Raw genomic sequence first — 16,919 nt, forward strand, 5'->3', positions numbered from 1 at the left:
TCTCCCTCTTGCGCGCACTCTCATTTTAATGTCTCTCTCTCTCTCCTGCTCTAATGTCTCTCTCTCTCTCTCGCTCTGATGTATTTTTCTCTCGCGCTCTAATGTCTCACTGTCACGGTCTAATGTCTCTCTCTCGCTCTAATCTCTCTCTCTCGCTCTAATGTCTCTCTCTCTCACGCTCTAATGTCTCACTCTCTTGCTCTAACGTGTCTCTCTCGCGCTCTAATCTCTCTCTCGTGTTCTAATGTCTCTCTCTCGCCCTAATGTCTTTCTCTCTCTCAATCTCTCACTCTAATGCCTCTCTCTCTCTCGTTCCAACATCTCTCTCTCTCTCTGTCTCTCGCTTTAATGTCTCTCTCTCTGTCTCTGTCTGATGTCTCTCTCCCCCCTCCAGAGGGGAGCTACTGGGCTGACAGTGAGAGTCCTCTCTTCTCGCTGGAGGCCACCGGCTACGGCCTGCTGGCCCTGCTTGAGGGCGGCCTCTTGGATGAGGCTGTCATGCCCTTCAGCTGGCTCAACAGCCAGCGGCGGAGGGGCGGGGGCTACGGGTCCACACAGGTAAGCTCCGCCCCCACCCTAGGACCCGATACGCTATATATGTTCAGTACCACTTCCTGTTGGGTCGCATAGCGAACCAATCTGGTTTCCACTTTGTTAATTCCCATTCCCATTGGTTTAACATTTTCATGAGAACGTGTCGCTTATTTTACCCCACGAAGAAAATGCTTCCCAAGTCGCCAGAGCACTACAAAACAAGAGCGCGGCTGAAACTCACTGCCTATCCATGTCCTCTCTCCCTCGGGTCTGTTCTCCCCCCCCCCCCCCCCCCAAAGCCCACCATGGTGGTTCTGCAGGCCCTCTCAGAGTACCTCCTCAAACGGGCCGTTGACCGGGACGTCAGCCTGCAGGTGGACGTCAAGGTCCCAGGCCAGATCGACCTGCACTACCGCTTTGATTCCAAGAACTCCAATGTGGAGCACTCTTCCAGGGTGAGGCTCTGGCTGGAGACGGTCCTGTAGCTCTAGCAGGCGCACCATGAGATGCCAACTAAAACTTAAAGTATGTTTTGACGTGATTGTTTTGTTTTTTAAGGTGGGTGTGTAGGCAATTTGGAATGGCAAACTACATAAAGATGCCTAGCCTAACTTTAAGTAGGGAAAGATGTTGTATATTCAACAGATATTCACGCTGAGAATAACAGTGATCTGACACAGGGAACTACGGACGTGATCAGTGGTATGAGTCCTGTCTCTAGCGGTGTATACCCGCCCAGGAGCATAGCAGCAGCACTGCTCTCTATAGAGCCATCGTTTGGTCAATGTTTCTACACAACAGGCCAATTCTAAAGTTCCTTCCCCTAAACAATAGACTAACAAAACAGCAATTAAACTAGATCAGCTCACGTTCCAAAACGTTCAGAATTGATTTAAATTGTGTTTTCTTTAGTGTAGCTCTATAATAGTAAAGCAGTAAAGAACTGCACCTGTAAAATACACATAGACTGTAGACAGTACAGGTTCAACTGTACTGAACTTGAACTAACCCTAACATGGTTGACTTTCCATGTGTGTCAATTGGTGGAAACTATCGCAGACTTCAACAGAAGCGCCTGTAAAACATGTACACAAGTAGACTACTTAAGACTGTGTATTCTATAGTATTCTCATCACTGCGGTGTTGCTAGGCACCACTTGACTGGGAGTTTGAGTTGGAGGCCAGAGAGTCCAGTAATAGTAAGAGTAGTAATATTAAGATTATAGTAATAATGAAGCACAGTAATAGTGTCGTTATAAGAACAGTGGAGTAAAAGTAAGAGTAAAGTAATAGTAAGTGTATAGTAATAGTACATTTCAGCAATAGTAACAGTATAGTAATAGTAAAGTTCAGCAATAGCAATAGTAAGAGTATAGCAACAATAGGAGTATAGCATTAGTAAGGCACAGTAATAGTAAGTGTATAGTAATGGACAGTAATAGTAATAGAATAGTTAATTACAGTAATAGTGATGGTTAAGTATACTAATAGTAAGGGTTTAGTATAGTCTCATGTTCTTTATCTCTGCTGTGTTGCCAGGCACCCCTGGACCAGGAGTTTGACGTGGAGGCGCAGGGGAATGGGCAGGGAATCCTGGAGGTAGCCATCTTCTTGGAAGGAAACTTCAATTGCTGCATCACGTTATTGTTGATACAGCCTAGATGTCACCATTTCTTATATTTGACCTTGTGCTCGTTAAGACTCACCTAAATCGGTGCACTTTGACCCCAGGTGGTGACGTTCTACAACCAACTCCATGAAGTGGAGGAGAGCCTGTGTCGACACTTTGAGCTGGAGGTGGCTATAGAAGAATCCAGCGGTGGGTCTGCTCTTCACCCTGAATGCTAGAGATGTCTTTAATCAGCTATGACGCGGTACGCCGATACGGGTATGACCACTATCTATGGTCTATGACAGATACATCAAAGCCCATCAAAGTATCCCAGCATTGTAAGGGGTGGTTTGTTGAACTGAACCTAGTCTTGAGTAAAATGGGATTTCTTCATCTTCATTCGACGTTCATTTATATGTTAAGACAATTTTATGGTCATTTCAATTTCCAGAACAAACGTTAACTTGGTTCTGAAGTTTTCACAATTGCTCTGTTAAGGTTAGAAAAGAAATCAAAGTAGAGTAAGGTTTAACAAATAGAATGTAATGACAAATATTAAACATATGTCTATTCATATCCTCTGTTTTACTATGGATGTCGTTAAGTCGTTTAATACATAATAACATGCCGGGCCATATCACTGGAACCTCAACTACAAACTGCTGTCTGTGTCAGGGGCTACTGGGTTATGGGAATCAAGGTCAAAGGTCACAGGTCGAGCAAGAACATAAGATGTGTTTTCCTTCCTTTATAGAGAAGCCTCCAGCGGATGTTATAAAGTCTTACCAGATCACCATCCGCGTAAGGTACCACAAATGCTATTAGTAAAATACTACTACACCTACAACTACTACTACACCTACTAGTACAACTACTGCTACTACTACTATTGCTACTGCTGCTATTTCTGCTGCTGCTACTACTGCTACTTCTACTACGACTACTCCCCTTTAATGTATAGCTGCTTTCTTAACCTTGTTTATATTCAACATTTATATATGACCCTGCTTCAATCCACTAACCCGTGTCCCCAGGGCACTGGCACCCAGAGACGTCAGAATGGTGGTCCTGGACATCAGCCTGCCCACAGGCTTCACCCCAGACAACTCTGACCTGGAGATGGTAATGCACAGGGAAGATGGGCGATGGTCCTAGGGAACCTCCATACTAATAAGAGTTGGTAACCTGACAGTTTACGCCCTGTTTTTGGTGGTAATTATGTGAATTGTACCTACTTTTTACTTCATGGAATGCTGATTCTACCTGCATGTAACCTCTATCGTATACATTTGTTACATTCATGGCAAATGCTTCACGGTAATAAACGGTAAGATGCAGATCAAATGATAATTACATGAGATAAAATGAAGGGTAAAATACACGTAGTTACCACCAAATTGGCACTCAAAGTGCTTCACATATAGTGTTTGTGTATAGTGGGTGAGGGGGGGGGGGATACACACATCATCTCCTACCTGTGTGCATCTCCTACCTACACTCAACGTACACACTGGCTCTCACATTGCAGAGGTGCGGAATGAAGCTATCCAATTAGAAGACCAGGAGACGATTGGGGGGCCATGTTGGTACAAGAGCCAGGTTAGGGCCTGGGCCAGGACACTAGAGTGAGCAGAGTCCCTTCCTCCACCTGGAGCAAACTGCAGACTGATACCCTTACAGACACTTAAAGGAATATGTTGTTAACCCCAAGGGTTAAGTGTCCTAAATATAGTTCATAAAAATGTCTAAAAAGGTATCTGTCATGAACAAATATCAGCAAATGTAAAATAATATAAAACTTGATTGCACTAAAGCCAGAAGGACTGAACAACATCAACAATTTGTCTGTTTGTGAACGCAGAGCTCATACATTCGGTACACACGGTCGCAAAACAAAGTAAAATCCTCATCCAGGCGGCGTATCTCAACGCATATCCAACTGACCATTCCAGCCCTGATGTTTCTATTTGTGTTTAATTCCAGCTCAGCAACTCGGTGGACCGCTACATCAATAACTTCCAGGTGGTGGACAACCTGAGCGATAGAGGCTCTCTCATCATCCACCTCTTCAAGGTGAGAGCGCCACATAGCTGTCATTAGATTTAATGTTCTTACACTTGACTATACGATCAATGTGCTACTAAGTCCATGCTCTACAATGCAATTACTCTTATATACTGAATAACCAGGGCTCTTCTTCCGCTGAATTGCATTTAAATGATATACCCTGTCCTCCAATGCCCTCCGTCCCCTCCATGGCCTCCTCAGGTCTCCCACAGGGAACCAGAGATCCTCATATTCAGGCTTCAGCAGAACTTCAAGGTGGGGCTCCTCCAGCCCTCCTCTGTGACAGTCTACCAGTACTACAACCCAGGTAAAGGATTGCAATTGCAACTGAGGTAGGGGAAATACATGTGAACCAAAAAACTGTTAGGGAAAAGATGGGTACTACAACCAAGGTGGGGGAATTCATGTGAAATACAACCTAGATTGGGGAATACTACAACCCAGGAAGACATATACATGTTAACTACCAGCCAAGTTAATAAAAACATGTGAACTACAACCCAGGTAGATAAATACATGTGAACTACAACTCAGATATATAAATACATTTGAACAATTTCGGTAACTAACCCTAACCTCACAACTTTCATTTATTTTGCGAACGTGGTGCCACTAAGATCAACGGACATTGGGAACCACTGATCTAGATGATATAGAGATCTATTAGAGATGTATTATTATCATAGAACCTATTTAGGTTATGATTGCCCTGACTGTGGCGCACACGCAGTGGAACACAGCTCTGAACTACCTGTATACATGGTAGTATTCATGACGTGTCACATAATAACTGACATCAGGTATACTGGAGAGAATTGCCCCCCAACGCCAACAGAAGATATTTCAAACATTATATAAATTAAAGTTAATCCTGTCACAGTCGATCATTTCAAAGAAATAAACCCGTTTGGTAAGTATGCCTTGACCTTAGAATTACAGGTATTGCGAAGTAGTATGCTAACCAGTGTGATGAAGTGTAGAAACAAAGCCATAGTTTTGCTAGGCCAACTGTGATTGACCCTGTGCTGGCAGACCACCGTTGCAGCCGGACATACAGCCCCCCCGAGGACAAGGAAGCCCTCAGTCCGATCTGCAGGAGGGATGGCTGCCGTTGCACACATGGTGAGGCTTAACCACCCCTCCCCCCCCCCCCCCCTTTCTTCCACCTACCATTGGCACTCTTTGCGTGTAACTTTGTGTACTGCACTACTTGTAAATACTACTACTATATTACATCCTATTTAATATCAAGTATGTGTACTACAAAAAAAACACTTGCAATGGTTAGGTCCCTGCTGTGTTTCAAAGAGTGACAGTGAAACCTTTCCCGTCAACAATGGGATGATGCAGGCAATCGAGGGTTTGCACTATGGTACAGTATAACATTGTCATTCTCTGGAACATTACCACCTGATATCACAATAATCTGTACACTATGACGTTGCACCATAAGCTTTGTTGTGTTCTCTTGCTTCCACCAGCGATGCAGCCTTGCAGGCCAAGTGTACCGTCCTGTAGGCGGCTGCCAGGGATCTGGCCGTCAGTGGGTGCCAGCAGTAGTGCAGGCCCTGTGCATGGCTAGCAGCACACCCACGTTGGATCATGAGCACGCTACATGCTGACTTTGGTTGCAACAATGTGTTATGAATCGGTTATCATTGGTCAAAAGGTTTTTTAGTTACTCATAAATACATAAGACTACATGTGTATATTATATATATGTAGATTTGTTTATGTCATGAAAGTAATAAAGATCTCCCCAGGCTTGTAACAGGCATCCTTTAGTTTTTTTACAATTGTTGTGTGTGTGTGTGTGTGTGTGTGTGTGTGTGTGTGTGTGTGTTTGTTATCTACAGGATGACCTAGAATGGCCGTATCTTTTTCCTCATTCTATGTGCTATCTATCGTTGTGTGGTTTGGTAGATCCGCCTCAGGATAATTCTACTGTGCCTTCTTAAAGATGAGTTAGCAAAGTGGTTTTCCGTGTCTTGCCTCCTTCGTGGTAACTGGCCTTAAGTCCAGATGCTTTTCTGGAGGGCTTCCTTCTTTTGTTGAAGAGGACCGATAAAGAAAGAAGCAACAGGAAAAATCACCTTCAAACGAGAGGGAGATATGACATTGTCTCTGGAAAAAAATCAAACAATTACAACAAAGTAGGCCAATATTGGACTGTGTTCCCATTGTTGTCCAAGTCGTCAAACATGACCAATTGATTTCATTTTCAAAGGACAAGGATTACAGTGTTGACAATGGGTTTCCTTCTGTAAATCTACCCTGTGATGCTGCCGGATTCTGTCCAGTGGTTGGCACATCACACACATGTTATCTACCCGCTTTTCGGAGTGGGGGGGTGCTGAGGGGTTACAGCACCCCCTACAATTTAACTGCAAGGCAACCAAAAACAAGTTACAGTTGAAACTTTGGACACCATGGTTGTTCGTTAAATGGTTGAAATCTATTTATTTTTTTAAAGACATTACATTTTAGAACATTCAGTTATTTTTCTGTTTATCTAGTGGATAAACGCAGAGCACATAGAACACAACACGGGGGATTAGCTTGGCCTATAACTCCAGAAAGGATTACCTGATTTCTTTAATAATGGCCCCAAAGCCAAACAGAAAACACACAGCTGGCTCCAGGCAGGCAGACCCAGGCCTACATCATTTAGTAAGAAACATTATAAGTTACATTATTTATTGTTTCTGTCACAGATCTAGTGCGACATGCTTCGAAAGTTTGTCGTTTCTAAAACAGATGCACTCTTTTTTGGAATGCATTTTCCAATAATTCAGTTACTATTAATGATTTCCGCTGCTTTGTGTTTGTCAGGACTGTTAGTCAGGTGCATATTGTATTTTTCGTTCAGTAGCCTTTTATGGAAGATAAGCAAAACTATACATGTTTGGAAACCCTACAACACAGGGAATCTGAAAAACAATGTTGCTCTTTGCGAAGATACTTGCATGGCCGCCATTTAGAATTTCCAAAATGGCTGCCATAAAATACACTTTTTGCTCTATTTCTTCTTCTAAAATTGTTCCTCTCAAATTAGAGTTAAAAGGCATGGGGATGCAAACATATACACATTTACATGTTATTGCTCACAATCACTGGCCTCATCATCAACTTCTACATTGTGTGCATCATTGTCACAGTCATTACATAAACAAATTTCTGGGCAAACCAGGTGGTTCTTCCTGCACAAACCTTAGGCTAGAACACTTTGGCCCTCTACGAATTCTCTTTTTTGCATAGGAAATTTCCTTTCCTAACGAGATGACCCGGAAGTACTTGGAGGAAAGGTGGTTCGAATTCTAAAAGTGCTTAGGAAAGGAGCATTGATGCATCCTGTAACCCTCCTTTAGCATAGGTTACTCCTGAGCAACCTTTACGAAAGGAAAGGAGATAGTGGGGCCCCTATGAATAGTCAAAGAGAATAGAGAATCAAATTTGCAACATTTTGCAGCAAATGATTCTAAATCTGCCCATATATGTACAAGTCAGAATTTTGCGGTTTTCACTGGCTACAATATTGCATCTGCCAGTTGTCAAATTTGCTGAACAAAATGTTAAACTTCAATAATTGTTCATAGTCAACTTATATAGTCCATTTATTTAAACTGTCAGCATAACTATACAGCTTCGCCACATCGACGGGAAAACACGGCACACGCAAAGTACATCCATGGAATCAGCCGTTCAAAACCAGTCTGCATGAATCGTATGACAACTGGATGGCAGGGGATGCGGACAAGGAATACGCCGCATACTAGTAGCCTGGGTGCTTAAAGCGTGGAACAAGCTGGATACGGAGCGGGTGAAAAACTCCTTAAAAGTGTGTGTGTGTGTGTGTGTGTGTGTGTGTGTGTGTGTGTGTGTGTGTGTGTGTGTGTGTGTGTGTGTCACTCTGTTCGAGCCTGCATGAGAGTTCAATGTTGTCATTAGCTGTTACGTCTTTCTGACCAATCGTAGTTCAAGGCCGACCTGGGCTGTACCACTTCGAGAGGGGGCGCTTAGTTATTCCCCTCTAGACAAGATCGAATTGGTTGAGTTTTGTTCGAAAGTTCAGTGATCGAAACAAATAAAAGCCTGGGCTATTGAAGTTTTACGGTACCACTGTCATGCACCTACCCGATGTCAAGTGGACCAGGTTGAATTCACTGCGGGTCTCTCTTCTTATAGCCATCTTACCAAAGATATTTCATGACTGTCCTTCTCAACACTCTCTGATCTAACTGAAAGGCTAGCAGCACGAAACAGCATTATCGACGAGATGCGCTATGCATAGAGAAGAAAGAATACCGACGACGTTGAATTTGCAACATTTTGCAACGGATCTTGCGGTTTTCACTCGCTACAATGTTGCATCTGTGGATGCTGGTAATTTAACCACAAAGAAGTAGACTCTACGGGGCTATTTTCAGCATTATGTTTTTGTTTTTTTTGACGGCACCGCGATCCGGGGCTATTGCCAAAAGATCCGGGGCTATAGCCTCAAATGGTAAAACGTCATCGGGTCAAGGAGAGATGAAAAGGTGCTTCCTTTTGAACATAAAAAGACAAAAAGAAAAGACAGCAGTGTTTAAAATTAATTTGACTCCACTCTTCCCAACCAACGTCATTGCGCGACGGCGGGTATTGCCGACCTCTAGCGTCTTCGGTGTGAAACTACAATTTTCCGAAGATTTACTAAACAAGATTTACTAAAAACTTAAGTTGATGTTGAAATTAACTGCCCCCAGTAGTCTTTGTTAAATGTGTAGTTGGCATTTTCTTTTCTTATGGTGTATTTTATGTGCTTACTAGCCAGCAATAAATGAATTAATTTATATTAAAATAATTATGTTTCTTTGGTATCCATTATTATCAATTGTATATTCTTCTCTTCTGTTCTTCTGCTTTACCGTATCTCTCATGCGTCTTCGCGTGGTGTCGGTAAACTTCGTCGGTGGCATGTTGCTTTAAATATTGCCGCCGTAAAGGATTGATGAAAAGGAGAGTTCCCAACAGCATATTGTGTTCGTGATCATGTGTGGAGCTCAGATTTGACGTGGAGGGCCGTCAGGCAACTCTCTCGGACAGAGGGACTGTCGGGCCTGAAATGTTTTGTCTCTGTTCGGCAGAACATATTGAGTTCACCTAGGCTCTGCATCTCCAACCCCTCCCACCCCTGCTACACACTTATTGTATGTTGTACGTCCTGGCACTTAATGTACACACTTATTGTATGTTGTACCTCATGGCACTCACTGTACTCACTTATTCTGGCCCTTTTTTTGTAATAAAAAATACTTACTTGTGTAGCATCTTATCCTAGCTGTCTTTGTTGTATATGGGGAATTGGTTAACCTAGCGATTGTAAGTGCTTGGTACTTGGTTCTATGAACATCCTTACTACAGACAGCGATGTATTGTTTCTCCTTCTTCTGAAAAATGTACTTATTGTAAGTTGCTTTTGATAAAAGTGTCTGCTAAATGCCCTGAATGTAAATGTTTTCAGTTTCCCATGCTTTCAGATGTACAATGACTTCTCCTTTGCTGAGCGTTTGCAGAAGTTTGTATTTCAACGTACTGTGAGATGTTGGATCCTCCCTGCATTCTGACTATGTGTCTGTGTTATGAACTTTATGTTCCTTGTTCTATGAAAGACTCTGTTTTCTTACCACTGAAGAAGGAGAAGATGTTTTGCAAGATATCAAACACCAGTTGCATTGAGGAGAAGAGGAACTACAGGTGACATGCATTTTTTTTTTAATCTTGGTCACCGATAACCGAGTGAAAGATTATACTTGTGAGAAATATAAACTGCATGTCATTTGTGGTTCAACTGCCTCTTAAACTAGGCATTAATCAGGTTTTAAAGAAGACCTATGTCCAAACACAAGAGACGATGTCTAGAGTGGAACTATGGACACAACTTATGAACAGGACTCTGAAGTCAATGAGGAATATGTGAACATGCCTGTCATCAGGAATGTGATGATGAAGAGAGAATACGGTGGGAGCCTTTGTAGAGGAATTATTTATAAGAATGATTGAAATAATATTTAATGGTTACATTAAAATATATATATATATATATATATATGAAAAATATATATATACATTTTGGAAAAAATAATCCACATCCATATAACCAATTAATGGCTTTTACTTTGTGTAAAAAACAATTATGTATTTATACCTGCATCATACCTGCATGCCTGCGTCAATAAGGTGACATCCAATGCGTTGAATTCGCCTGCTACGAAGAACGCATGCGCCACTTGGTATGCCATCCTCCTTGTTGACGAGAAGTTCACCTGTGTCCGCCTTGACATGATGGGAACTTGACGTGATTATGACGAGTTCAGCCGGATCTTCTCAAGTCTCGTTGATAAATGCGGTCTAATGCAGACGATCTGAAACTCGCCTTGTATCTGGCCCCATGTGCCAAAATGAGGTAGAATCATCAGAGCGTCATCAGATAACTACTTTTTTTATTGTGTCATGTTCTTCTATTTCATTGGATTTATTAGCAGGCTACACTGTGTCGGGCTGCTATGAGGTCAAGATGCTTACGTAGCTGCCGCGGCTATCGCCATCCGGCTTTAACCCCGGCTATCGGCGGTGGAAACGCGAGCCATAACTTAGCTGCGCCTATCCGCACCTACACTACCGGACCTAGTCGTACTGGACTTAGCTGCACCCGCCAGTGGAAACGCGCCATTATGGTCTAGTTACTTATGGTCTCGTTGCGTTATGGTTTGGTTCTTTATGGTTTGGTTCCTTATGGTTTGCGCCTTATTGTTTGGTTACTTATGGTTTGGTGTGTTATGGTTTGGTGCGTTATGGCTTGGTTCTTTATGGTTTGCTTCCTTAGGGTTTGCTGCCTTCTGGTTTGGTGCCTTATGGTTTGGTTATTTATGGTTTGATGTCTTATGGTCAGGTTCCTTATGATTTGGTTCTTTATGGTTTGCTTCCTTAAGGTTTGCTGCCTTATGGTGTGTTACCTTTTGGGTTCGTTCCTCATGATTTGGCTTTATGGTTTGGTGCCTTTTGGGGTTGTGCCTTACGGTTTTGTGCATTATGGTTTAATGCCTTAGCTAACCATTATTATTTGGTTATTCAATGGAATCCTGATCCCTTGTATTGTGCATAAAACAACTGATTTATTATACAGGGTCAGGTTTCTGTTGTGATCTATGCGAAACGGTCAGCTTCTTGTATTTGTGTGTCTCAAGACAAAGACAATTAATCAGTTTCTATGACTCCTGAGATGTTCCTCTTATATTCTATCGAAGGTCTTTCACAACAGGGCTGGCGCCGTTTCGGCCATAGTTTCTACTTTTTTTCTGTTAACAAGCAGAACTAGGAGGACAGTAGAAATTACTGTCTTCAAAGAAATGCAGACCTGGTGGTAATCAACAGCAGGAGAGAAAAGGTGGGTATTGGGATGGGCGTGGGCAGTGATAACAAGTGTTTGACAGTGATTGCATGCACGCAAGTTTAATTTTCTACTTAGAAAATGTAACTTTTTTTAAACAGGAGTTCACTTCATCGATAGGAAAACACTGGATTGGACTGAGTGACAGGGAAACAGAGGGGGAATGGAAATGGGTCGATGGGTCAGGCCTAACTTTTTGGTGAGGCTTATGACTTATGAGTGCAGTACCTTGATCGCCTCATGGTATTAAGTGGTGGTAAACCTTCTAGTCTTTCTGGGTTTCAGGAACTGGGGAAAATATGAACCAGACGGTGGCGATAAAATCGAAGAGTGTGCAGAACAACGTGGGGAGAAGCTGCCAAAAATCTGGAATGATGCCTTTTGTAGCAAACCAAACTGGACCTGGATCTGTGAGAAGTCCGCTGGTATGGAGCCTCTGGAAAGGGGACCTGTACCCAGACGATTTGTAGACTTTGTAGCGTGTGTTCCTTTGTTGAGAATGATCATTTTGTGTACTCGGCCAACATAACTGTAAGCTGCTCGTTAATCACGATCAAATCACGCTAGGGATAATTCTCTTAACCATAGATGATCCACACCTATCCACAACTAACAGTACGTCTCTAAAACCATGCTCATGCTTTGGATGTGTTGTATTTTCTGGTCATGAACAGATCCCTGAAGAGAGAGACCTGGCTCTTTGAACCCATCCATGACCGGTCTCTGGCCCCATGGCCCCTCATCCCCTCATTCTCTGGTGTGGACCCCGTGCCTTGCTCCCCTGAGGTCCACAACGCTGGCTTTTACTCTTCAACAATCCTTCACCCAGGCTTCGTTCATTGACAATTGTTTATTGCATTTGGTACCTAGAAGGTGCTCTAATAAGATGCTTTCACACATACACGTAAGTCCTGCTATTAGCCCGCTATTCTCCCAACGGGCCGTATATGTGAATGACATATCCTGACATTGGTATCCTGAAACAATCCTGAAAAAATACTACCCCTGAGGTAGTATTATAGCCTGCGGAAATGTAAATTAACTTATATGTGAAAGAGGAGTAGAATGTCGGCATTGCACACCATATGAGTGGGCGTGTTGATGACGTTTCGGTCTGCATTTGCATGTCATTGAGTGGCACCCTTAAACTATAGTCAGCCTGTTGCCTGTTGTTCGCTGAATGGTTAAAAAATATTTAAATGTTGGCACTGCTTTTTTCGGTGAACGCTAAATGATAGGTCATATCGTAACCCTAAAAGCACACATCTTACAATAATCACAATACATGAGTTCACAGCTGCACGCGTATATAGATTTTTTTTTTTATCATTATTATTTACAGCAGTTAGCTCAACATTATAGGGTCCCGGCCTTCCATCCCTGTTTTCTCAGTTATAAACAGAAATCATCTACATCTGTCCCAGTGTTTGTTACATGTGAAATGAAGCAAAAACGCTCTCTTTCTCCGGTAACGTAGTCGTTCGCGACGCCTTTCTTTTTCGTCGTTTCTTCTGTTTATCTCTAACTCATGCTCCAATCTTTCATCGATCGATGCGGATGTTGTGGATGCAACTGAATATATGATGCATCGCTGCAGCAACATTTAAGATGATCGCGATGAGTTCTGCCCGTTTTGCTGTCTGTGGTCAAATCAAAACAAATTAGAGTGACAGCAGCCGCACTTATCCGGCCTCTTGCTCTTGCGACCCTCGACCCTACGTCCTATCCCGCCCCTTGCAAGCCCTCCCCCCCCAAACCCCCCGTTAATTCTACTGATGTCTGAGTGACACCGATGTCCGCGTATCGGGCATCAAGTGTGAGTAAGTGTGAATGACCCTCACGGTCTAACCTCCTGATATACAAATGCGGCGAAAAGAGGGAGGACATGTTTGAAAGCGGCTGTTGTAACATTTTGTCACAGTTATGCTAAGTTATGCTATGCTATAAATAATTCTTTCATGTTAATGTATTCTGTTTCTTACCTACTTCTTGGCAGGTAGCTGGAAACAACATAGTAGGGTAGGCCTCACATTAATGCAACAGATTACGGAAACAGATATTTCTGCATCTGAAGCACATTCCTAGGTCTAGCCCTCTCTTTGGCTATCCCAAATCTGCGCTATCGCTGTCAGAGAGGATAACGTGAATTCAGAGGGAGCAATAACCATTTCAATTGCAGGGGTTTAGCCGCGAGAAAAAAGGGAAGCCGAGTACAAACCAGTATATCCCAGTTTCAGTCGTAGATAAAGTTTAAAGGGGACATATCATACCACCAGGTGAGTGTGATTAGCCATTACAAGCCGTTGTGCAGCATTGTGACATCACACGTGGGCGTGTTCATCTAGATGTGTGACGGATAGATGGACACGCCAACCTGTGATGTCACAATGCTGCACATATTCAAACCTGCCCGTAATGGCTAATCACACTCACACCTGGTGGTATGAGATGTCCCCTTTAAGCAACCAACCATACAAGAAAATCGTCTTCAATGGACACCATACACTAAAACTTATCTAGCCAGAATGATTGATTGCCAATATTGAAGGCAACTTGAGTCCTTACATATATCATCCCATTTTTTTTTTACTTTGTGCATTTAGGTCAAGGTTTTAAATTATTTTTTTGGTGTTTGGTTTTCCGTTAAATCCAAACAACAGTCTGTTTGGAGATCATAGAGCAGGGTCGGTCCCCGATACATCAATCCTAGTTGTTTTTCTTTTCCCCTTTGTTCAACCAGGTTGGTCGTAAACTTGCTATTCTCTCTGAGTTTCAGTTACTGGGGAGTCGGTGAACCAAACCATCTTGTTGGAGGTGAAGACTGCGTAGCCTGGCACAACAATTGGAATGATGTGTGGTGTTATGATTTAAACCTCTGGATCTGTGAGAATAAGGTTTATTCACAAAGACAAGCAGCATACAATTTAAAACTAGGTTAACACATAACAAACTAGCAGTAGATTTAGTTTATTGTTTTCCAATAAAAGTTCACATTTGAAGGCCGGGAACTGTGGTGAGAACTACGGCTGAAAATATTTGCTAACATTCATTGGTCTTCCTTTTCTTCAACTCTTGCCGTAGCGACACAAGTAGTTAGTACATATAGATAGTACAACCTGTACTATCTATATGTTATTGGTCCTAAAGCTATTACCACTGTGATGGAAAAAAAAAACTATTCTCTTCCGAATTATCCTCTCTCAGCGCAACTTTTTGAAAACATGTAATACATATTTAGTGCGTCTGTTTCAATGTCCATTGTTTGGTTCACTGTCACTGTTTCAATAAGGATTTCCAGTTCCATCACATTCTTAAAATCTAATTGACATAGAATTCACATGCAAACTTTAACTAAGTGCATTTTTGCAATGAATCCCACAAACATCCCATCAACAGACACAATCCCACTCAAAATATCTGTTCAGTGGTCAGGGCTCCAGTATTCAAGAAAAGGTTGCTATTCAATGCACACAATCGCCATTTTCAAAGAAGAGAAATATATGGTTTGTGTCTAAATCACATTCAACCTTTTATCTGTGTTTTTCAGGTCGGCATAATGTGAAAATCACAAAAACCTACCTCCCAAGGATAAACTTTCTAAAGCATGAGTGTGCAGAGTTTTTTTTATCAGATTTTAGTGTTTGGTATCGACTTCAAGCAGCATGACTGTAGAGCTCTGCTCTTTTCTTTCTTAACATTGTAAGGCTCCGTTCTTAAATACTTTGGGTCTCATCTCAAAATGTAAATGTTTTGCTTGATACAAACAGCGAAAATAAAGTAGTCAATACTTAAATTAATAATACTAGTATATAAACAAAGATGCAAAAGTTATCACACATTTTGGATATATTATGTATAATAAAGTAGTGAATGGTATAGATAATTTTTTTGTGGAAGTATAGAGTAAACCAAGAAAAGGCATCATATCTGACTGCGACATTATATTGGACGAGTCCCCAGCCCGCTCATGAAGCACACGGGGTCGCCGCATGGAGGCGGACGGACCAGGGCTATACGCCATCTAAACGCCGCCCCACAACCACTGGGTTGAAGGGAGGGCGACGGAGCATGACAATTCTACCTATAGTTGTGTAAAGATGTACTGCCTTTTATTCAAACAGACTTTATATCTTTCCATAATAAAATATGTATTTATATTACAAATATATATGGGAAAGAATCACGAAGCAGGTCGGTTCGTCTGCGGCCTGGTCCCATTTGCCAGCTGGCGATGCTGCTGTCGGCGGTGTCGGAGAATCTTCTCCACGTCGTCAGTCCCTCATTACACCTGTCGGCCACGACAGTTGGAAAAGTGGTTTCACGACAGTTGGAAAGGTTATATTATTAACAGCTGCAACGCCCACTGAGGCAGACGATCTGATGCCGCTGCATTTCTTCACCTGAGATGGGGGAAGTAATAGACTTGATAGATGACTGGTTTGAGCAATTGCTGAAAGAAAAGGGAGGAGGGACGCTGATGTGTGCCGCGTTATATACACGGTGCTGTGGGGAATGTGGCCCACGTTGCGTTGCTGAAACTTACAGTGTACGCGAGTGTGCGCACGTAAGCCCATAAGCCCATAAGGCGATCCAAGATGGCTACGCCTACAATCAGATAACTAGAGTTATAATAACAAAGCTATCGTTTTTGTTATATTATAGCATATTTCCTGAAAACTAGATTGCATGTTATAGTTAGGAGGCTAATTGATATGTGCCATGTACCATAAAACATAGGATTTGCATGTTTACTGAAGATTATATGTTGATTAGGAGCAGATATAGAGCAAAAAGTGTATTATTTGGTGGCAACTTTGAAAATTCTAAATTTTGGCCATGCAGGTATCTCCGAAAATGGCAACATTGGTTTTCAAATTCCCCACGTTATACAATTTTTTATAGTTTTGCTAATCTACATGATACTAACTGAATATTATTTTCTTGACAAAGTGCACCTATCTATGCGACGTAGTTTGACGGTCTCCGAGTAACTCTGGCCAATAGCCTTGTTTGCTGTAGCAGTTCCTCTACCAAGGGAATAAATCTCTTGAGATGTTGGATCCTCACTGCATTCTGAAAGTGTGTCTGTGTCATGAATTTCAAGTGCTTTGTGCTGTTGAAGACTCCGGTTTCTTACCACCAAAGAAGGAGAAAATGTTTTGCAAGATATTGAACACCAGTTGAGGGAAATGAAACTCCCAATGAGGGAAAGTTTATAATGGAAAAGGAAAATCAGATGACTTGTGACATTTGTAGTTCCACTTCCACTTAAATATG

The 16,919-nt window shown here is 42.2% G+C and overlaps 1 protein-coding gene across 1 annotated transcript in view; it reads left to right on the plus strand.

The window, feature by feature from the left end:
* Positions 1–5,835, plus strand: part of LOC307071321 (venom factor-like) — a gene marked incomplete at both ends in the record, with an annotated part of 35,172 nt that extends 29,337 nt beyond the window's left edge. Inside the window, 11 exons of the mRNA XM_079730307.1 lie at positions 395–558; positions 834–989; positions 2,074–2,133; positions 2,266–2,353; positions 2,901–2,952; positions 3,181–3,268; positions 4,130–4,219; positions 4,415–4,520; positions 5,246–5,335; positions 5,502–5,563; positions 5,695–5,835. Coding sequence (XP_079586433.1) covers positions 395–558; positions 834–989; positions 2,074–2,133; positions 2,266–2,353; positions 2,901–2,952; positions 3,181–3,268; positions 4,130–4,219; positions 4,415–4,520; positions 5,246–5,335; positions 5,502–5,563; positions 5,695–5,835 — 1,097 coding nt within the window. The remainder of the gene's footprint in view (positions 1–394; positions 559–833; positions 990–2,073; positions 2,134–2,265; positions 2,354–2,900; positions 2,953–3,180; positions 3,269–4,129; positions 4,220–4,414; positions 4,521–5,245; positions 5,336–5,501; positions 5,564–5,694) is intronic.
* Between the last annotated feature and the right edge of the window lie 11,084 nt (positions 5,836–16,919).

This window comes from Pollachius pollachius (genome assembly GCF_949987615.1).
Source record: "Pollachius pollachius genome assembly, chromosome: 2".
In the NCBI taxonomy this organism is placed as follows: Eukaryota; Metazoa; Chordata; class Actinopteri; order Gadiformes; family Gadidae; genus Pollachius; species Pollachius pollachius.